General features: G+C 45.0%; 1 protein-coding gene across 1 annotated transcript in view; it reads right to left on the bottom strand.

Annotated features, from left to right (window-relative positions):
• LOC309567444 (proton channel OTOP2-like) overlaps positions 1 to 24,093 on the bottom strand; it is a gene marked incomplete at its 5' end in the record, with an annotated part of 144,535 nt that overhangs the window by 22,528 nt on the left and 97,914 nt on the right. Inside the window, one exon of the mRNA XM_082272836.1 lies at positions 13,644 to 13,792. Coding sequence (XP_082128962.1) covers positions 13,644 to 13,792 — 149 coding nt within the window. The remainder of the gene's footprint in view (positions 1 to 13,643; positions 13,793 to 24,093) is intronic.

The raw sequence follows: 24,093 nt of genomic DNA, 5'->3' as shown, positions 1-24,093 counted from the left end.
ATATGACGGCCTCCCAGAACAATAGCTACACCACTCCGCCGTCATTTGACGGTGGGCGGGTAGCAAGTGGTTAATCCCCATTGATCAATGTGAATGGAGGAATCTGTTCGGTGTATGCCCAACATTAGGGATGTGGCAGAAACTCCAAATGTTGGCCATACATGTAGTGTTTTTAGAGGCCCTAAAATGCCAAAACACTTCAAACACCCCCACAAGTTGCTGCACATTTTTGGAAAATGAACCAAGAAAATATAAAATGTATTTTTTTTTTTCTAAAACCTTGTGACAAAAAATGAGATCTGCAAAATATTCACTATGCCTCTTATCAAATACCTTGGAGTGTCTACTTTCCAAAAAAGGGTTATTTTGTACTATTCTGGCATTTCAGGGCCTCTGAAACTGTGATAGGTAGTTAGGAAGGGAATCAAGGACATTGTGCCCTTTGAAAAAAGACTGGAATTTCTGAAAATATTTTATTTCTGCTATAAAACATATCCAATAGAAAAATTAAAAATAATCAAATTTCTTCATGAATTTAGGCCAATATGTATTGTGAGTATAATGTCACTTGCGCCTCTGGGATATTGTATATATGATGGAAAGCCGCAAGTTAAAACTATGGGTATAGTTGAAAACGATGAATGATTAGAAACTGCGCTAACCTCTGTTATAGGGCTATGAAACCCTACTGCATACAGTATATAGTGTAACAGAAAACTGTGTTAAGGTGTTGCTACCTTGTGCCCATATAAATCATATATATTATATGGTAAAAATAAAAACAATTACTAATAAAATTATAAATCCAAATCAGCAAAAAACTCAACAATAAATAAAGTGCAAATATAAATCAACAATGATCTCTGAGTGAATGGATAACGTCCATAAAGTGCAATATATGTGCTGGCAATTATTCGTATCTTATTCCGCAATAACTATAACATCCATAAAGTGCAATATATATTCACAAGAAAAAACAAAAATTGTATAGTCCGTGATAAAAATGTGCTGGGAGAAGGAAAGCGCAAAAAGTGCAAGAACTTTTTGCACTATTTGCACTTTCCTTCTCCAAGCACATTTTTATCACGGACTATACAAAAAAAATGACATTTTCCCTGCAAGCTTTTTATATTTTTTAACCACTTAAGCCCCGGAAGATTTTACCCCCTTCCTGACCAGGGGGTATTTTGCGATTCGGCACTGCGTGACTTTAACGGACAATTGCGCGGTCGTGCAACGCTGTACCTAAACAAATTTGGCGTCCTTTTTTTCCCACAAACAGAGCTTTCTTTTGGTGGTATTTGATCACCTGTGCGATTTTTTTTGATCACGCGCTATAAACAAAAAAAGAGCGTCAATTTTGCAAAAATAGCAATATTTTTCACATTTTTTTATATGAAATTTCCCCCCAAAAAAATGTAAAAATCAAAATTTTTTAACTTTTTCGGCCAATTTGTTTTATGCTACCTATGTTTGGTAAAAAAAAAAAATCACAAAAACCGTATTTTGATTGGTTTGCGCAAAAGTTATCGCGTTTACTAACAAAGGGAAAGATTTTTGTCATTTTTGTTGTTTTTTTTTTTTTAACGCGTAATGGTGGCGATCTGCGATTTTTTTTGCGGTACTGCAACATTGGGGCGGACAGATCGGACCCTTGACTGACATTTGTGACACTTTTGGGGTTATCAGTGACATTTCTACAGTAATCAGTGCTATATATATGCACTGTTACTGTAAAAATACACTGGTAGTGAAGGGGTTAACTTTATTTGGGAGGGAGGGGCTGTGTGTGTCCCTAGGGGCGTGCTTTCTACTGTGATTGGCTGTGGCTTGAGCTGTAAGGACACTGATCAACGGATCTACATAGTAGATCTGTGTGATCAGTGTCTTTGCAGCGAGGAGAATGACAGGTGGCTTGTTTACACAAGCTGCCTGACTTTCTCCCCCTCCCCCGACGATCGCCGAGTGACCGGCGGACATCGGGTCCGCTGGTCACACGCGCGGGGGGGTCCGTGACCACGCGGGAGCGGGAGCGCGCCTCCGGGGGCGCGCGCTCGCTCCCTAGACCCTCACAAGCTAGTGACGTAGCCCTACGTCACTTTGCCTGTGAGGGGCTGACCGCCGACGTAGATCGGCGTTAGGCAGTCGGCAAGTGGTTAAACAACGGCTGGGGACCAGTCTGTATGATGAGGCCACAAATTAGGTGCACTCGGAACAAGATTCGAGATTTTTTGGATAAAGTCTGGTGTCTCTTCTGCAGACTTTAGATAGAAGTAGCAGATGTGGAAAAAGTGGTCTTTGGGTGTTGGTGGTGCCTTCACACCCTAAGCATTGGTTCACACTACGGCGATCCGACTTAGGGGCGACCCGTGAAGTCGCGTGCACGACTTGCACGGACTTCATTTTATGAATGTCTATGCAAGTCGCTCCAGGTCGCCCCGAAGTAGCACAGGACCCTTTTTCTAAGTCGGAGTGACACAAGTATTAGAACCGGTCCTGTACTACACTATGGGAGCGATGGTGCGTGACTTGTCAGGCTGACCAAGTCGCCCGACAAGTCGTACCAGTGTGAATGCAGTCTAACCCTATAGAGGTACTGATGATGAAAGCAAGAACTGGCCTTGCTGTGAAAAATTTAAATAATATGCACCTGTCAAACAGGTGCGGAAAAATTGGTCTTTGGGTGTCAGTGGTGCCTGCAGGTACTCTTGATGAAAGAAAGAATTGGCCTTGCTGTCCACTGCAAAGAGCAGATACGTTTAACATGTTTGTTATTTTTAAACAAAAGCAACAAAAGAAATCTTGCAGAATGACCTGAACAAAATAACAGACTGGGCAACTATATGGCAAATGAGGTTTAGACCCCGTTCACACTGGGGCGACCTGTCAGGCGATCTGGTCGCCTGACAGGTCGCCGTAGGTCGCCTGCCATAGAGAAGCTGTGGACCCGTTCTAATAGGAGCGACACAAGTCGCTCCGACTTAGAAAAAGGGTCCGGAGCTTCTTTGGGGCGACCCGGAGCGACCTGCATTGACTTCAATGAAATGAAGTCCGTGCCGGCCGCTCCGAGGTCGCGGTGCGAGCTGCGCACCGCGACCTGTGAGGTCGCCCCGGCAAGTAGCATCGCCCCAGTGTGAACGGGGTCTTAAAGAGGTTGTAAACCCAATTTTTTTTTTTTCACCCTGCATACTAGCTCATTATAAAATACTTACCTTAGAACGAGCCCCCGCTGTGCAGCCCGCTTACCTCCATGACGTGCGTCATGTTCAGTCGCCCGTCTTCCGGGATCGCGGCATCCGGCCATCTGATTGGCCGGAGCCGCGGTGACGTCACTCCCGCGCACGCGCGCAGGAGCTGACGGTCACGGCACGGGACTCTGAAGGAACGGCACGAGCGGCCGTTCCTTCAGAGCGCATGCGCCAGTGACGTCACTGGCTGAATGTAAGGTAAATATCTCCTAAACGGTACATGTTTAGGAGATATTTACAGTACCTATAGGCAGTGGCGTACCAATAGGGGGGGCGTGTGGGCGGTCCGCCCCGGGTGCCACACATTAGGGGGGTGTCAGTGTGTCAGGGAAGATCAGGGTGACACCCGGGGCCGGCCGCCAGACTGCTTCCACCGCGGAGGAGGAGGAACTGTTTAAAGCAGAGAGGATGTGAGAGACTCACTGTCACTCCCGAGCCCTGAATACACAGCGATCGGCGCTGCCGCAGTTTACTATGCTGGTTGATGAGAAGGCGATTGGTTGCTAGGACCGCCTATCAACCAATCACCTGCTCATTAACCAGCATAGTAACTTCTGCAGTTCCCACCGAGGCGCCGACCGCTGTGTATTCAGGGCTCGGGAGTGACAGTGAGTCTCTCACATCCTCTCTGCTTTAGCCTCGGTTCACATTTATGCAATGCGGGAAGGCTGCGAATCCGCAGCCTGTTCCCACATCGCACACGCACCCCCGGCAGTTCACACTGCCATATGCGATACGCTGGGGGTGTCAATGTAATCTCAATGACACCCCCAGTTTGATTGCATATCGCAGTGCGATTGTGCAGTTCGCAGTGCGATTGTGCAGTTCGCACAGGATCGGATCGCACAAGTGTGAACCGCTGTGCGATCCGATCCTGATGCGGCTAGAAAAAAGGGTGTGTTTGCTGCGGCTGCAGTGCGAATTTAGCCATACAAACTGCATGGCTAAACTCGCACCGCACAGCCGATCGCATGTAATGTCGGAGCAGTGCGCTCCGACATTACATGCGAACCCCGCACACGCACAAGTGTGAACCGGGGCTCAAACAGTTCCTCCTCCTCCACTCTCCTCCTAAAAAGGTAGGGGGGGGGCTTTGTATTATAAAGGGGTTATTTTGAGGGGGGGGGCTTTGTATTGTAAAGGGGTTATTTTGAGGGGGGGCGGGGGGGCTTTGTATTGTAAAGGGATTATTTTGAGGGGGGTGACTTTGTATTGTAAAGGGGTTCTTTTTTTGCGGGGGTGGCTTTGTATTGTATAGGGGTTGTATGGGGGGGGCTTTGTATTGTATAGGGGTTGTATGGGGGGGGGGCTTTGTATTGTAAAGGGGTTCTATGGGGGATTTATTGTAGAGGGGTTCTATTGGTGGGGGCTTTGTATTGTAAAGGGGTTATATTGGGGGGCTGTGTAATGTAAAGGGTTGTATGGGGGATGGGGCTGTGTAATGTAAAGGGTTCCAATGGGGGGCAGTGTAATGTAAAGGGGTCCAGGGGTAAGGGGGCAGTGTAATGTAAAGGGGTCCAGGGGTAAGGGGGCTGTGTAATGTAAAGGGGTCCAGGGGTAAGGGGGCTGTGTGATGTAAAGGGGTACAGGGGCTGTGTAATGTAAAGGGGTCCAGGGGTAAGGGGGCTGTGTAATGTAAAGGGGTCCAGGGGTAAGGAGGCTGTGTAATGTAAAGGGGTCCAGGGGTACAGGGGCTGTGTAATGTAAAGGGGTCCAGGGGTAAGGTGGCAGTGTAATGTAAAGGGGTCCAGGGGTAAGGGGGCTGTGTAATGTAAAGGGGTCCAGGGGTACAGGGGCTGTGTAATGTAAAGGGGTCCAGGGGTAAGGGGGTAGTGTAATGTAAAGGGGTCCAGGGGTACAGGGGGCTGTGTAATGTAAAGGGGTCCAGGGGTAAGGGGGCTGTGTAATGTAAAGGGGTCCAGGGGTAAGGGGGCTGTGTAATGTAAAGGGGTCCAGAGGTAAGGGGGCTGTGTAATGTAAAGGGGTCCAGGGGTAAGGGGGCTGTGTAATGTAAAGGGGTCCAGGGGTACGGGGGCTGTGTAATGTAAAGGGGTCCAGGGGTACGGGGGCTGTGTAATGTAAAGGGGTCCAGGGGTACAGGGGCTGTGTAATGTAAAGGGGTCCAGGGGTAAGGAGGCTGTGTAATGTAAAGGGGTCCAGGGGTACAGGGGCTGTGTAATGTAAAAGGTGGTCTCCATACATTTTACACATGACATGTCAATGTTCGTCGCCTGGGGGGGGGGGGGTGCCAGATATAGGATCCCCCCGGGTGCCAAATGCTCTAGGTACGCCCCTGCCTATAGGTAAGCCTTATCATAGGCTTACCTATAGGTACAACTTGCAGAGGAGGGTTTACTTCCTCTTTAATGTGGATAAGTGTAAGGCATTGCACTTAGGGACCAATAACATAAAAGCAATATACAAGCTAGGGGGGGAACCTCTGGGGGAATCAAAAATGGAGAAAGATCTGGGAGTCTTGGTTGATGATAGATTAGGCAACAGCATGCAATGCCAAGCAGCAGCTGCCAAAGCCAGCAGAATATTAGCATGCATAAAGAAAGGGATGTATTCCAGAGATAAGACTATAATCCTTCCACTTTATAAAACTCTGGTCCGACCGCATCTGGAGTATTCTGTCCAGTTCTGGTCGCCAGTCCTCAGGAGGGATGTGTTGGAGCTGGAGAGAGTCCAGAGAAGGGCAACTAAACTAATTAGGGGATTGGAGGACCTTAATTACGAAGAGCGTTTAGAAGCACTAGATTTATTCTCCCTGGAGAAAAGGCGTGTGAGAGGGGACATGATAGCGATTTACAAATACCCCAACATTGATCAGAGCATAGAAAAAAAAACGATACAGTCGCAAGAATTGCATGAGGACATGAGGTCATACAATGCGTTTAGAGGAGAAGAGATTTAACCTCAGGCTATGCAGGGGGTTCTTTACTCTAAGGGCTACAAGACTGTGGAATTCTCTGCCACAAGTGGTAGTAACTGTGGGGAGTATGACTATTCTATTTTTAAAAGACTCTTAGACGTACATCTCAAGGATCAGAACATTCAGGGGTATGGGAAATGATCACACCTACACAGGTTGAACTGGATGGACTATTGTCTTCATTCAACCTCAACTACTATGTAACTATGTAACAAGACTTTAGTGTAACTTTAAGGGGGTAAAACCTTCCGGAAGTCAAGTGGTTATATACATCTCAATGAATAAAAAAACAAAAATCGATAATTTTGCCACAAAATCAAGTTTTACAAAATGTTCTAATTCATCCCTAGTGGCTTATAATAGTACAAGAAAAAGCTGTATCCAATAATAATCTACCTTTGAAACTTTATTTAGTTTTGGATAGAGTGGGGGTAGGATTAAACCCCCTTTTAATTTTTTTTTTTTTTTCTGTCATTATTCCATTGCAAATATTTTCCTTCAATTCTTGCCCCATAGAAACAGGAAGTGAAAGGAAATCGCTTAACTTTCTTGTACTATTGTCACTGAAACACTTTTCCTCGTTGAGAGAGGACACCTATTCCTGCTCTGGTCATTTAAATAGTAGATTTTACCACATTAGGGGAAATAGGGTGAATTGCCCCAGTGGGGTCAAAAAACAAAACCTGTCAGCTAGGGGTTCTAATCGTTCCCGGTTTGTTTCCACTAGCTTAGGTCAAGTACACACTATTCATTTTTTTTTTTCGTTCAAACCCAGGGGGCTGAACGAAATAAAAATCGAAGAGCTAGGGAGGAGTCACTGTACTAACTATTCAATGTTAGTACAGAGATCTCCACCACTGAGCTATTGTGTTCTGACAAAAAGAAAAGAAAAGTGGGGGAGGCGCCAACGGAGTGTAGTATTATAGTATTCCTTTTATTGACACAGGATTAAAAACACTTACAGGAAACAAGATTACAATGTGCTCTTAGTATAGGTATGAATGGAGTATGGACCCATCCTGCAGGCTCCACTGATGGATTCTTAGACGCTAGGCAGTGGATGGAAGAAGACAGATATCCTCTGTTGCAGTGGGCACATTCATGCGCACAACTCATCTCCTCTGTTGTTCCATTAGGTATCCGGAGCTGTGAGCATGCGCACTGCTGCGCTGCCCAGCTGTTCCTAGCAGGAAGTGACGAGGGTAGGTTTTTCTCACGGGGTAGGTAATTCTCACGTTACACCGGAAGTTCGGGCTGGTTACAGACAAGGCTACGCGCTCGGAGCCTGCAGCGCCTTCTACTGGCCTGAGGCTGCACTGGGAGATGCAGCTTAAATAGGAGAACATAGGGTGCATGGTCGTGGGACTACAGTGGCCAGCAGACCTTCCGAAAAAAACTGTATTATGGCTATACAATGAAAAATGATAGAAGATTCTAAAAATGTATTAAAAAATACTGAAAAATACAAAAAAAATTAAAAAAAATGTACCATGTATATGAGACAAGTTTCTATATAAAACTGGTAATTATTAACCGGTTGCCGACCGCCGCAACACGATATACGTCGGCAGTCAGCCCCGGCCAGGCAAAGTGACGTATATATATGTAACTAGCCTGTCACTTGCTTGGGAGCCAATACCGGGCGAGCGCGCGCCCGCGGAGGCGCGCTCCCGCCCCGGCTCGTTCCCCAGCAAGTCCGTGCGTGTGACCGGCAGACCTGATGTCCGTCGGTCACTCGGCAATCGTCGGTGCAGAGGGAGAAAGTCAGGCGGCTAATGTAAACAAGCCGCCTGTCATTCTCCCCTGTGTAGAAACAATGATCACACGGTTCTACTATGTAGGACCGTTGATCACTGTTCCTACACCTCAAGCCACAGCCAATCACAGTTAGAATCACGCCCCTAGGGGGACACACCACCCCTCCCTCTCAAATAAAGTTAACCCCTTCACTACCAGTGTCATTTTGCAGTAACAGTGCATATGTATAGCACTGATTACTGTAGTAATGTCACTGGTACCCCCAAAAGTGTCAAAAATGTCAGTCAAGGGTCCGATCTGTCCGCCGCAATGTCGCAGTACCGCAAAAAAATCGCAGATCGCCGCCGTTACGCGTTAAAAAAAAATAAACCAAAAATGACAAAAATCTGTCCTTTTGTTAGTAAGCATGATAACTTTTGCGCAAACCAATCAAAATACGCTTTTTGCGATTTTTTTCACTAAACATATGTAGTAAAAAACAAATTGGCCTAAAATGATAAAAAATTTTGATTTTTACATTTTTTGGGGGGGGAATTTCATATAAAAAAATGTGAAAAATATTGTTATTTTTGCAAAATTGTCGCTCTTTTTTTGTTTATAGCGCATGATCAAAAAATCAAACAGGTGATCAAATGCCACCAAAAGAAAGCTCTGTTTGTGGGAAAAAAAGGAAGTCAATGTCATTTAGGTATGGCGTCGTTCGACCACGCAATTTTCCGTTAAAGTCACGCAGTGCCGAATCGCAAAATAGGCCCTGGTCAGGAAGGGGGTAAAATCTTCCGGGGCTTAAAGAGGAAGTAAACCCTCCTCAGGAAGTTGTACCTATAGGTAAGCCTATATTAAGGCTTACCTATAGGTACTGTAAATATCTCCTAAACATGTACCGTTTAGGAGATATTTACCTTTAATGCAGCCAGTGACGTCACTGGCGCATGCGCTCTGAAGGAACGGCAGATCGTGCCGTTCCTTCAGAGCCCCGTGCCGTGACCGTCGGCTCCCGCGCGCGTGCGCGGGAGTGACGTCACCGCGGCTCCGGCCAATCAGATGGCCGGATGCCGCGATCCCGGAAGACGGGCGACTATACATGTCGCCCGTCATACAGGTAAGCGGACGGCACGGCGGGGGCTCGTTCTGAGGTAAGTATTTCATAATGAGCTACTATGCGATGCATACTAGCTCATTATGGGTTTCTCTTTCAGGATGTAAAGAAGAGAAAAAATTTTTTTCTCGGTTTACAACCTCTTTAAGTGGTTAAATATGAGAACATAGGGTGCATGGTCGTGGGACTACAGTGGCCAGCAGACCTTCCAAAAAAACAGTGTTATGGCTATACAATGAAAAATGATAGAAGATTCTAAAAATGTATTAAAAAATACTGAAAAATACAAAAAAAAAATACAAAAAAATGTATCATGTATATGAGAAAAGTTTCTATATAAAACTGGTAATTATTAAGTGTTCCAAAACATTTCTTACTACATCATCACAAATCAACAGCGGGCCTAAAAGTCTGGGTTATTGAGGCCATCCCTGGGAGTTTACCCTTGGCGGAATGTTTTAAACGTCTTTGCCAACAAGGAACTTACCTCTCGTCTGAATAATTTTATTTTATTACACTGAACAAAATTATAAACGCAACACTTTTGTTTTTGCCCCGAATTTTTATGAGCTGAACTCAAAGATCTGAGACTTTTTCTATGTACACAAAAGGCCGATTTCTCTCAAATATTGTTCACAAATCTGTGTAAATCTGTGTTAGTGATCACTTCTCCTTTGCCGAGGTAATCCATCCCCCTCACAGGTGTGGCCGAGATAATCCATCCCCCTCACAGGTGTGGCCGAGGTAATCCATCCCCCTCACAGGTGTGGCCGAGATAATCCATCCCCCTCACAGGTGTGGCCAAGATAATCCCTCCACCTCACAGGTGTGGCCGAGATAATCCATCCACCTCACAGGTGTGGCCAAGATAATCCATCCCCCTCACAGGTGTGGCTGAGATAATCCATCCCCCTCACAGGTGTGGCCGAGATAATCTATCCACCTCACAGGTGTGGCCGAGATAATCCATCCACCTCACAGGTGTGGCCGAGATAATCCATCCACCTCACAGGTGTGGCCGAGATAATCCCTCCACCTCACAGGTGTGGCAGAGATAATCCCTCCACCTCACAGGTGTGGCAGAGATAATCCCTCCACCTCACAGGTGTGGCCGAGATAATCCATCTCCCTCACAGGTGTGGCCGAGATAATCCCTCCACCTCACAGGTGTGGCAGAGATAATCCCTCCACCTCACAGGTGTGGCAGAGATAATCCCTCCACCTCACAGGTGTGGCAGAGATAATCCCTCCACCTCACAGGTGTGGCAGAGATAATCCCTCCACCTCACAGGTGTGGCAGAGATAATCCCTCCACCTCACAGGTGTGGCCGAGATAATCCATCCCCCTCACAGGTGTGGCCAAGATAATCCCTCCACCTCACAGGTGTGGCCGAGATAATCTATCCACCTCACAGGTGTGGCCGAGATAATCCATCCACCTCACAGGTGTGGCCGAGATAATCCATCCACCTCACAGGTGTGGCCAAGATAATCCATCCCCCTCACAGGTGTGGCTGAGATAATCCATCCCCCTCACAGGTGTGGCCGAGATAATCTATCCACCTCACAGGTGTGGCCGAGATAATCCATCCACCTCACAGGTGTGGCCGAGATAATCCATCCACCTCACAGGTGTGGCCGAGATAATCCCTCCACCTCACAGGTGTGGCAGAGATAATCCCTCCACCTCACAGGTGTGGCAGAGATAATCCCTCCACCTCACAGGTGTGGCCGAGATAATCCATCTCCCTCACAGGTGTGGCCGAGATAATCCCTCCACCTCACAGGTGTGGCAGAGATAATCCCTCCACCTCACAGGTGTGGCAGAGATAATCCCTCCACCTCACAGGTGTGGCAGAGATAATCCCTCCACCTCACAGGTGTGGCAGAGATAATCCCTCCACCTCACAGGTGTGGCAGAGATAATCCCTCCACCTCACAGGTGTGGCCGAGATAATCCATCCCCCTCACAGGTGTGGCCAAGATAATCCCTCCACCTCACAGGTGTGGCCGAGATAATCTATCCACCTCACAGGTGTGGCCGAGATAATCCATCCACCTCACAGGTGTGGCCGAGATAATCCATCCACCTCACAGGTGTGGCCGAGATAATCCATCCACCTCACAGGTGTGGCCGAGATAATCCATCCACCTCACAGGTGTGGCCGAGATAATCCATCCACCTCACAGGTGTGGCCGAGATAATCTATCCACCTCACAGGTGTGGCAGAGATAATCCATCCACCTCACAGGTGTGGCCGAGATAATCCATCCACCTCACAGGTGTGGCCGAGATAGTCCATCCCCCTCACAGGTGTGGCCGAGATAATTCATCCCCCTCACAGGTGTGGCCGAGATAATCCATCCACCTCACAGGTGTGGCCGAGATAGTCCATCCCCCTCACAGGTGTGGCCGAGATAATTCATCCCCCTCACAGGTGTGGCCGAGATAATCCATCCCCCTCACAGGTGTGGCCAAGATAATCCCTCCACCTCACAGGTGTGGCCGAGATAATCCATCCCCCTCACAGGTGTGGCCAAGATAATCCCTCCACCTCACAGGTGTGGCCAAGATAATCCATCCCCCTCACAGGTGTAGCATATCAAGATGCTGATTAGACAGCATGATTATTGCACAGGTGTGTCTTAGGCTGCCCACAATAAAAGGCCACTCTAAAATGCGCAGTTTTATCACACAGCACAGTCCCACAGATGTCGCAAGTTTTGAGGGAGGGTGCAATTGGCATGCAGACTGCAGGAATGTCCCCCAGAGCAGTTGCCTTGAATTGAATGTTCATTTCTCTTCCATAAGCCATCTCCAAAGGCGTTTCAGAGAATTCGGCAGTACATCCAACCGACCTCATAACCGCAGACCAAGTGTAACCACACCAACCCAGGCCCTCCACATCCAGCATCTTCAAGATGGTCTGAGACCGGCCACCCGGACAGCTGCTTCAACAATCGGTTTGCATAACCAAATAATTTCTGCACAAACTGTCAGAAACCGTCTCAGGGAAGCTCATCTGCATGCTCGTCGTCCTGACTGCAGTTGGTTGTCGTAACCGACTTGAGCGGGTAAATGTTCACATTTGATGGCACTTTGGAGATGTTCTCTTCACGGGTGAATCCCGGTTTTCTTAGATCTTTGAGTTCCGCTCATTAAAAATGGGGGCAAAAACAAGTGTTGCGTTTTATAATTTTGTTCAGTATATTTTCAGCGGAGCCTTACGGGGCTACTTAATTTGGATGTGGAATACATCTCTAATTTTTGGTGGATAATGCTTGTATAGTAAGTAATCACATGCTGCCCATGTATACATCCTCCCTACTTTTTCTATTTCCCTCTTTTACCTCTCTTCCCTTTTTTTTTCTCTCTTGCCCGCCTAGTATCTTCTTCTCTCCAATATATCCCCCCCCCCCTCCCTCTTTTTCTAGGTTGGTCCTTTTCTAATAAGAGTCTTGTTAATTTCTCTAACCATCTTTGAACAAACCCTTCTCCTATGTATCCATTGCCTCTTTTTATAGAATTTATTCTATGCTGATAATTTAAATGTAATATTACTAATCTAGACTTATTCTTAATAATTACCTGTTTTATATAGAAACTTGTCTCATATACATGGTACATTTTTTTGGGACCCTTTGGGGTACCAAGCACATTAGATCCATACCAACAGGGTGGAGCTACACTCTGCAGAACTTTGATTGGTTGAAAGAGAATCGTCGATCACTGCTTTCTGGCTACACCACGCCTATCATGAAAGGGTACTATTGGCGGTGGAAACGCAAGGTGTACCGTTCCGAACCGTACCGTACCACTCAGTGGAAACGAGGCATTAGAGCACATTGTAATCTTGTTTTCTGTAAGTGTTTTTAATTCTGTCTAAATAAAAAGGAATACTATAATGCTACACTCAGTTGGCGCATTCCCTCCTTTTCTTTTCCTTCATGTCTTACAGGGTTGGGCACACTCTCAGGATGGCTGCCGCAGTTTTTTAGTTTACACTGGGACTTTATTGCAGGGCCGGGACAAGGGGATGGCAGGAGGGGAAGTTGCCCTGTATGCAATGGTTTATTGCAGGCATGGGGGGGGGGGGGGTGCCTTGACCTTAACCCTAAGGGAAGGGGGGGGCGCAGTTTGGCATCCTTGCCCTGGGCGCTGGATGACCTTGTCCCGGCACTGCTTTATTGTATATCAAGTTATGAACTCATGGATTGAAATCTTCCTTTTCCCCCCTTGTTTGATTGCCTAAAGTACACCTCATAATTTGGCATACACTCTCCATGCACCAGAACCTTTATGCTTCATGTTCTGACAAAACACGTGTCAGCGCTCTTAGCCATTGGCTGAAAGCACTGATCAGATGCTGATCGGCAGACTTTCTTTGGTCATGCCCCTTCAACAGAAGTCAGACCAGCTGCCACACTCTTGGGCCAAATGTTGGCCCCTTCCAATTGAAACATGGGCCAATGCCGCCCGATTTTCTGCCCCTGTGTACAGCACTTTAGATCCAGAAAAACCCTTAGGTGTGAACGGTGTTGTAGCTCTGGGACAAGCGCTCAGACAAAGAAAAATGATGTTACATTAAATAAATGCTTGTACCTTCATCTTCATTATCTTCAGTGCTATTCATTCTTGAAGCCTTTTTGCTAAAGAATAACTTCAGTTCAGTTGTGTGATGTCTGGATTCTTCAGTAACCATGATAATCCATATAGTCATATTTACCATCAAGATCACCATCAGAAAGCATCTGAGAAGATAAACAGTACACTGATATAGGGGGGCACCTTTAAAAATCATATACAGTTGTATTCAAAATTATTCAACCCCCAATGCTGTAAAGGGTTTTAGGGAATTTAGTGTACATTTGTAATTGTATTCAGAATGAAATCCTACAAGGACTTCTTAAAGAACCATATGCAACTAAAATGACATCAATTGGTTTTGTAATACAGTAGTAAATGTTTCTTTTGTGAATTCCTCATTGACACAATTATTCAACCCCTTAAAGACTACCACTCTGAAGAACAGAGGTTCATTGAAGTGTTTTCAATCAGGTATTGAAAACACCTGTGGATGTCAGGGAGCAGCAATAAAGCCTAATAAGCACCAATTAGGCAGCTTTAAAATGACTGATACTCAGCTCCTTCTAGACATTTACTGGTGTGGTTACAAACATGGTGAAGTCAAGAGAATGGTCCAGGAAGACAAGAGAAGAGGTGATTACTCTTCACAGGAAGGGCAATGGCTATAAGAAGATTGCAAAGATGTTAAACATACCAAGAGACACCATAGGAAGCATCATTCGCAAATTCAAGGCAAAGGGCACTGTTGAAACGCTACCTGGTCGTGGCAGAAAGAAGATGCTGACTTTGACTGCTGTACGCTACCTGAAGCGTAGAGTGGAGAAAAGTCCCCGTGTGACTGCTGAGGAACTGAGAAAAGATTTGTCAGATGTGGGTACTGAAGTTTCTGCTCAGACAATACGGCGCACACTGCGTAATGAAGGCCTCCATGCCAGAACTCCCAGGCGTACCCCCTTGCTGTGTCCAAAGAATAAAAAGAGTCGACTGCAGTATGCCAAAAGTCATGTGGACAAACCGCAGAAGTTTTAGGATAGTGTTCTGTGGACTGGTGAAACCAAATTAGAACTGTTTGGGCCCATGGATCAACGCTATGTTTGGAGGAGGAAGAACAAGGCCTATGAAGAAAAGAACACCTTGCCTACTGTGAAGCATGGCGGGGGGTCAATCATGATTTGGGGCTGTTTTGCTTCTGCAGGTACAGGGAAGCTTCAGCGTGTGCAAGGTACCATGAATTCTCTTCAGTACCAGGAGATATTGGATGACAATGTGATGCAGTCATCACAAACCTGAGGCTTGGGAGACGTTGGACCTTTCAACAGGACAATGATCCCAAGCATACCTCCAAGTCCACTAGAGCATGGTTGCAGATTAAAGGCTGGAACATTTTGGAGTGGCCATCACAGTCATCAGACTTAAATCCGATTGAGAACCTCTGGTGGGACTTAAAGAAAGCAGTTGCAGTGCACAAGCCTAAGAATGTGACTGAACTGGAGGCTTTTGCCCATGACGAATGGGCGAAGATACCCGTAGATCGCTGCAAGACACTTGTGTCAAGCTATGCTTCACGTTTAAAAGCTGTTATAACTGTAAAAGGATGTTGTACTAAGATTGAATGTCACTTGGGGGTTGAATAAAACTGATAATGATGTGAGCACAGAAAAGACATTTGTGGTTATTTCATTATAAATGTTATGTTATATTTGTCTGGCCTACACGTGCCTCTTTGATTTAATTGTAAGCAGGATGACTGAATGATCAAAATCAATGTCAAACTGGCCAAAACAATCAATTTCAGTGGGGGTTGAATAATTCTGAATAGAACTGTAGCTCAAATAACTTTTTATAGGCAGAACCAAAATAACATTCTTGCCCATGCTTGAATGAAGTACTTGATGTTTAGGGTTTTATTGGAGGTATTTACTGTACATGATGTATCAGAACACTTACTGTGTGCAATATACAAGAAAAAACTTTGATAAATAATAGTCTACAAACTTTATATGTTATGGATTATGAGCTGAGAAAACAGTTTTTTCAGCTATCTTTGGACTCTTTGGGCTCCGTAGTTTGGAGATTTTGAAGTGTCTTGGGAGGAAAGAAATCTCCAATTGTGCAAAAAACAAACAAGACCAGGTGCACATCCAACCTAGTGTGATACAGTTTTTATTGAAAGGTAATAAAATTATTAAAATGCACTCACATGGTACAACAAGTCCTGGGCATGTAATGGCTCCTATCCCCTTGTTTAGCCTCTTCAAGTTCCGCACTATCCCAATCAGTGCCCCTTGTGAAACTGAAGGTCTCCTTCTGGTCTCTTGAGCGAGCGGTCCACCGCAACTCCAGCATCTCCGCCTGATGCGCCTACACCCAACTCAGCTGTCCCTGCCGTCACTCTCGCGCATGCGCACAAGGATCCAGACGGGAACCGATGACCACGGGGACGGGAACCAAAGACCGCAGGGACGGAAAACTCGGCAGGTGGTGGGAAGAAGGATACTGAGCCCAGCACTGGTTGCTATGACAACGCGTTTCAGAGGCGTGGCTTCCCTCTTCAGGTCATCTCCAACCCAGTGTCCAGGTTTTGTTGTAAACAATCTCCAAAGTCAGTGTCCAGGTGTACACAGCCCTTATAATGAAAGCCTGAGGATAGCTCAGGCCAGTTGACACCATTCACAGGCACAGCCATTGTGTGGTGTCCTACAGAATTGGGAAAATCAGGACAACTGTGTGTGTCTGGAGAGCTGAGGAAAGCTGAGGTGTCTAGTGAGTGCAGGAGAGGCTAGAGGGAGTCTGAGGTCCCGAGAAGTGTGAGAGAACCTGGGGTTCTGGGAGAACCCTATCTGGAGGCCAAGAGTGGGCCGGTACAGAGAGGCGCTGAGGCAAAGAAGGCTATGTAAGCCTGAAGGCTCTGTGGTCTGGGCGACCATTGCTATTACCAGCAGTGCTGCAGAAGTGTAGCCAGGCAATCTAGCATTTCTCATTGTGTATTGTTGCTGGAGAAAATACCCTATGTGGGCAACCAGTTGGAATTAAAATTGTTTTGGACTTTGTATTTTAATAACAGTGGTTTGCCGAGCACTTAAAGGATAAATTCACCTTTCTGAACTTGTTACATGTTACACCCATCTTTAACCACTTCTGGACCGGAAGGATTTGCCCCCTTAATGACCAGGCCCATATTTTGCGATTCGGCACTGCATTACTTTAACGGACGATTGCATGGTCGTGCGATGATGTACCCAAATATAATTGATGTCCTTTTTTTCCCACACATAGAGCTTTCTTTTGGTGGTTTTTGGTCACCTGTGTGTTTTTTTTTTAATTTTTTTACGCTATAAACAAAAAAATAGCGACAATTCTGAAAAAAAAAAACAATGTTTTTCACATTCTGCTATATAACATTCCCAAAATAAAAATTTGAAAATCAAAATTATTTAACATTTTAGGCCAATTTGTTTTCTGCTACATATTTTTGGTAACAAAAAAATCGCAATAAGCGTATTTTGATAGGTTTGCGCAAAAGTTATCGCGTCTACTAACTATGAGAAAGATTTATGTCATTTTTATTGTGTTTTTTTTTTTACTAGTAATGGTGGCGATCTGCGATTTTTAGTGGGACTGCGACATTGCAGCGGACAGATCGGACCCCTAGCTGACATTTTTGACACTTTTGGGGGTACCAGTGACATTACTACAGTAATCAGTGCTAAAAATATACACTGTTACTGTAATAATGCCATAGGCAGGGAAGGGGTTAACACAGGGGTGATCAAGGGGTTAAATGTGAGCCTAGGGGAGTGATTCTAACTGTATGGGGGCAGGGCTTTTGAAATTATCACAGAGACGTGTGTTCCTATATACAGTAGAAGGATTACAGGCACTCTGTGATCATTCCAGAGAGAAGAACGGTCAGCTGTTCTCAGCCGAGAACGATTGCGGGTGTAAGGCAGCAATCGGAGCCGCCTGCCTTGTGCATCCGAGTCCCCGCTGCCGAGTGGGGGCAGGAGCATACTCGCCCCCTAGCTGCAAGCGTGTGCCTGACGTATACCTATGTCGGTTCGCGCAGGAGGGGCTGCCTGCCGCAGTAAAACTGAGGAGGGCGGTCCGGAAGCGGTTAAAGTGTAACATGTAACATGTTCAGCATCCCTCTGATATCCTCCTCCCTGTGACAGTGGGCAGGGGATCCTCTCCCTGTATCCGCTGTCACAATTTGAAAACAGTGCGGCCACATGGACGCGCCATTCATTTACAGTTTCCTGAGAATAAATAGACTACAAGTACAGTCTTTCACTGCGGCTGATGGCTTGTAGTTCTCAATAGACTGCGAGGGCGCTGGTGAGCACTATCGTAGTTCATTGATCTTCTTGCTCTCAAGTAGCTGCCTGCCTGTACTAGGTATGGGCAGACAGCTATCCTGAGAGTCTGCAGGAGCCTGACATTGCACCTGTGATCTGCTGATCGTGGGTGCAATGCTCTGCAGGCTTCTTAGAAAAAAAAAATAACAAATGCACATTTTTTTCCCTGCAAACAAATGTACATTCATTATTTTTTTCAAAAGGTGAACTTATCCTTTAGCTATAGTTCCTTTTTGATGTGGGCTCACTTAAAAAAGCTCATCACCAGTCTAATCACCCCCCATATCACAATATGTACACACACCACATACACATGGGTTAATGTACGGGTTCGCCTTCCTCTGGATCATCTGTGGGTATAGGATTGTGTATATGGGGTTGTATGATTTGTATTTTTTCTCTTTTTTTGGTTGAATTAGATGGACTTGTGTCTTTTTTAAACCTGACTAACAATGTTACTATGTATGTAACTAAAGGCAAATAGGCTGCGCCCTTTGCAAAGTGCAGTTGCACTCTGCAGATGCAGGTGCTCTAGAGCTTAGTAAATGAGCTAAAGCTTCACTTTGCAAAGAATACCCAATCACATGCAAGGAAATTAAAGAAAAAAAAAAAAAACAGCATTTTTGCTTACAAATGATTGGATAATGGAAGCCAGCAGAGCTTCTGCTCATTTCGAGCAGGGATGAGCTTTGGCGTGTTCGAGTTCGTACGTGCCTGATCCCGCCAGGAAGCCGACACTGCACTCCGCTAATCACAGGCAGTGAGACCTTTCCTGGTCAGCAGCTGCACAGATCGGAAAATGTTTTACTGCCTGTGATTAGTGGAGTGCAGTGTCGGCTTCCTGGCGGGATCGGGCACGTAGCAATTCAAACACGCCCGAGCCCATCTCTACTCACAAGCAACAGCTCTTTCAGAGTGCAACTGCAGTTTGCAAAGTGCACAGACTTTTTGCATTTAGTAAATCAACCACACAGTATATTACACATACAAACACACACTATATATGTGACGGTACTAACTGTCACTATGAGTGAAAGACAGATAAGTAATGGTTTGGATTGCTTCAATATTTTTCAGCAAAATCTTCATATAGAAATATGAAGATTTAATACCACCTTACACAGTGTATTCCATGCTTGGCTGTGAGAGAGACACAAAGACTGTCATTCGCAGACTTCCCTATTGTTTGTGTATTGGAAGGGAATGTGGATTGTGTTAAAGTTTACCTGTCTGTTCCATTGTTAAATGTTAATGACCTCACATTGTTATGTCCAGATGGCTAGATAATTAGTTTAGTTCCTGTATACACTTTCATCTGTATACGCTACTGTAATCAGCCAGAGGGGAGGGATTGTGTACACTGTATGAGAGTGTAAAACTCTGTTGCTATTGGATTGTGAATGTTACGTCCAGTCTTCAACAAGGTCCACCTGGGAGGTAACCTTGTGGGTGAAAACTGTATATAAGTCTGTTTCTTGTTCAATAAAGTTGTTCTAGAGTTAGTTCACCCTCAATCTAGAGTCCTGTCTCTTATTGGGGGAATATGCTACAAGGGATTGCTATGGTCTTCCATACTCCCTTAGATAATCACTGAGCTCTTGTAAGAGCTTGTTCTGCTGCACTCTCTGGGGAAAGGACTCGGAGGTTCACCCACAGGAACCTGGAGCCTTGTCGTAGGTCCAGGGTGGGTAGGAGACGGCAAGACCCTAACCAAGCTGCTGGGGTTCGTGGGGTCTGAAGTGGTTACGGTGTCTGGTGGAGTGCTTGGAGTCCTCAGAAAGCACTAGGAGAATCCGTCAACGGAGGTACCCAGACAGGGGTGTCCTGTTCCGTTACAATATATATATATATATATATATACATTTTTTAATTATATATTTTATGATAACAAAATAATCTTAACTGATCACCTAGAGAATAATATTCACTTAGTATAGTAAATACAGTGAATCTTTGTTCACTTTAATTACTTAGTCATGTGCAAAGGAAAAAAAGACTAGGCATGCTCGGAAACGAAAAAATACATATAAAACAATTTAACACATGACATCACTTGTGAAGTAGAATTCTGTCGTATGAGAATTTTCATATGAAAGTAACCTCTTCACTTTCCATATGAGACTAGCATGCAACAAAAAACTAAAGAAAATTTGTCTGATAATCTGATCGTGCGGTGTGTACAAGGCTTCAGAGTGCCCTTCATAAACTCTGTAAGAGTCCAAAGGACTTTGTAGAGAAAGGAAGTTAGTAGGTTAACATGCAATTTTGAATGGAGCCTTTCCCAAGCATCTTCCAAATAGGTATGTCTATTGTCTAGCGACTTATTCTTTACAGGGCTAGTTAGCTTAGTCTTAGATCATGGATGCCTGTAGATTTACAGACTTTAGTGTTAGGGTGGAATTCTACTTTAAATGGAAGTGGAAGGGACTAAAAAGAATAAGCACTGTAACAGACTATACGAAAACCAGCAGTATAACTAACCATTATATTGGTGTAAAAAAATAAACATATAAGAATTTTCCACTACTGCGATGCATACTAGTACATTATAGTTTTTCCTTGTAGGATTAAAAAAAAAAAAAACATAAAAAAAAAAAAAAGCAGTTTACTACCGCTTTAATCTGCCAGCTGGCATGCTAACGGTGTGATTAGGAAAGGATGACAGAGCGCTCTGGTAATGAGGGGGTTTCTGAGTGCAACTCTCTCCCAAGTGACCGCTGCCCCATACCCGGGTCTGGACCTGTGTCTTGGAGCCCCCATGTATCTAGCTGTATGTCACAAAGAATGTGCAAGAGGACCCTCAATGGCATGTCACTGGGAGTGAGGTGGCAGCAAAGCCGGGCTAGAGAGTGGGATACAGACTCCGCGGTATCCTCTCATAAGAGCTGCACTATGGAAGGAAGACTGTGTAGAGTTAGTCAAGTGTACCCCCACTGTGAAATGCATGAGACACGAAAAGTTATTTGTGCCATTATATGTGCTCTCTAGTAAGCTGGAGGGCCAACCTAAAGCGGAGTTCTGGCCTCAAATACCTTTTTTAACTAAAAATACCCCTATAATACTAATCCATCGCCCTTTACAGAACCGCTATTCTCATACTTACAAAGTGTACGGGATTGGATTTTAGTCAAAATCTTATTTTTAAAAACGCCGTCGGCCATCTTGGATGTGGGCATCTGAAGCCGCAGTGTAATCTGCTGTGTTCTTCTTCCTGATTCCAGTTCATACTGGCTACCCAGAATGCACCTGACAATCTCGCGCATGCGCTGTACTATACAATCGGCATAGAGGAGAAGAGCAGCTGGCCAATCAGATCACTGCCCATTGCCTCCTGGGAGTGATGACAAACAGCTCCCAGGATGCAATGCAAAGGCGGAAGTGACGCCGGTGGCTGCAGAGGGAGGAGAAGGAGGAAGTACAATAAAAAATGCCCTGAAAATAAGGTAAGGGACCCCCCGAAAAAAAACTGTCCAATGGAGCATAGCGAGCACTCCAGGAATCAGTAAAGTTGAAAAATAGGCCGGAACTCCTCTTTAAGGCAGATTTATCATGACCGCAGCCTCCTCCTGCTTGGTTGAGCATTAGTGAGCAAAGAGTATAGAGTTCCACTTTAGGGTGCCCTAAAGTGATTGTAAATGATCACCTTGTAGAACAACCCATTCCGATTCAATTAGAAATGAAAGGCAAAACATTTGTGTATAAACATTATAAATCATTTTTATTTTTCCACTTTTTTTTATAAGTGATCACGTTCCTTCTGTTCCCTCTGTTTTCGGCTGCATAAGAGTTGGGGGAGGAGAAGCAACAGTGCACTGATCTTCCCAGTGTAAGGCTCTGCAGCAGTGTTCATTTGGACAGCAAATTTCGATTTAATTTTAGGTATAGTCTTTTGACTAAAATGCCATTTTAGTTTTAGTCGTGTTTTAGTCCTTTGACTAACTATTTTAGTTTTTGTCTTATTTTAGTCATCTGAATTGTTTTAGTTTTAGTCATATTTTAGTCGACTAAAACCTCATACATTTTAGTCAACTATGAATCGAATGGGTTTAGATAAATTGTAATGCATTATTTAAACATTTCTCTAGAATTTCCAAGCAAACTATATTCTCCTGGAGTAGAAATGGAATAATATGGTATTATTTATGGTATTAAGGGTTGAATACGCACTACAGACACAAATGTAGTCATTGTGATATATATAACGTCTTTATAAATAAAACTAAGTTTACTAAACAAACAAAAATATTGCTTTTTGACGAACAGAAGTGCAACTTTAACCACTTAAGGACTGCCCGCCGCAGTTATACTACGGCAGGCTGGCCCTCCTGCACTAATCGCCGTAGGTATACATCGGTCGCGCTCCTGGAGCTAGGGGGCAAACACCCCCACTCAGCAGCGGGGACTCCGATTGCCGCCTGACACCTGCGATCGCTCCCTGCTGAGAGAGAATGGTCAGCTGTTGTAAACACATCTAACTGTTCTTCTCCCAGGAATGATCACAGAGCGCCTGTGATCCTCCTATATAGGATCACGTGTCTCTGTGTTCATTTCACAAGCCCCTCCCCCTCACAGTTAGAATCACTCCACTAGGCTCACATTTAACCCCTTGATCCCCCACAATGTTAACCTCTGCCCTGCCAGTGTCATTATTACAGTAAAAGTGCATATTTTGTCTTTTTGCTGATGACACAAAGATATGTAACAGGGTTGATGTTCCTGGAGGGAAACGCCAAATGGAAAAGGATTTAGGAAAAATAGAAGAATGGTCAGAACTCTGGCAACTGAAATTTAATGTGGATAAGTGCAAGATAATGCACCTGGGGCGTAAAAACCCAAGGGCAGAATATATAATATTTGACACAGTCCTGACCTCAGTATCTGAGGAAAGGGATTTAGGAGTAATTATTTCAGAAGACTTAAAGGTGGGAAGACAATGTAATAGAGCAGCACGAAATGCCAGCAGAATGCTTGGATGTATAGGGAGAGGTATAAGCAGTAGAAAGAGAGAAGTGCTTATGCCGCTGTACAGAACACTGGTGAGACCTCACTTGGAGTATTGTGCGCAGTACTGGAGGCCATATCTCCAGAAGGATATAGATACTCTAGAGAGAGTTCAGAGAAGAGCTACTAAACTAGTACATGGATTGCAGGAAAAAACTTACCAGGAAAGGTTAAAGGACCTTAACATGTATAGCTTGGAAGAAAGAAGAGACAGAGGGGATATGATAGAAACTTTTAAATACCTAAAGGGAATCAACTCAGGTAGTCAGGTGATTGCCAGACCATTATTCTTGATCTTTAAGGATAGTTTACAGACAGGTATGGTGCCAGCTGATTGGAAAAAAGCCAACGTGGTACCAATATTTAAGAAGGGGCCGAGATATATCCCGGGTAACTATAGGCCGGTCAGCCTAACATCAGTAGTCTGCAAAATTTTGGAGGGGATGATAAGGGACCACATACAAGACTTTAGTAATGAAAACGGTATTATAAGTAGTAATCAGCATGGATTCATGAAAAATCGTTCATGCCAAACCAATCTATTAACCTTCTACGATGAAGTGAGCTGCCACTTAGATAAAGGTAAGCCTGTGGATGTGGTGTATCTGGACTTTGCAAAGGCCTTTGACACCGTTCCCCACAAATGCTTACTGTACAAACTAAGGAAGATAGGTATGGACCATAAGGTGAGTACCTGGATAGAGAACTGGCTCCAGGGGAGAGTACAGAGGGTGGTGATTAATGGGGAGTACTCGGATTGGGCGGGTGTGGAAAGTGGGGTCCCCCAGGGTTCTGTCCTGGGACCAATCCTGTTTAATTTATTCATAAATGATCTAGAGGAGGGGATATCTAGTACAATCTCAGTATTTGCAGATGATACTAAACTAAGCATGCCAATATCTTCTATGCAGGATGTGGAAATCTTGCAAGCAGACCTGAACAAAATAACGGGGTGGGCAACTACATGGCAGATGAGGTTTAATGTAGAAAAATGTAAAGTAATGCACTTGGGGGCCAGAAACCAGAAAGCAAGCTACTCACTAGGGGGGGAACCTCTGGGTGAGTCTAGGATGGAAAGGGACCTGGGGGTACTGGTAGACAACAGGCTT

This window comes from Pelophylax lessonae, assembly GCF_965119305.1.
Source record: "Pelophylax lessonae genome assembly, chromosome: 11".
NCBI lineage: Eukaryota > Metazoa > Chordata > Amphibia > Anura > Ranidae > Pelophylax > Pelophylax lessonae.
The sequence above is the reverse complement of the archived record's forward strand: the minus strand, read 5'-3'. Positions and strand labels throughout refer to the sequence as shown.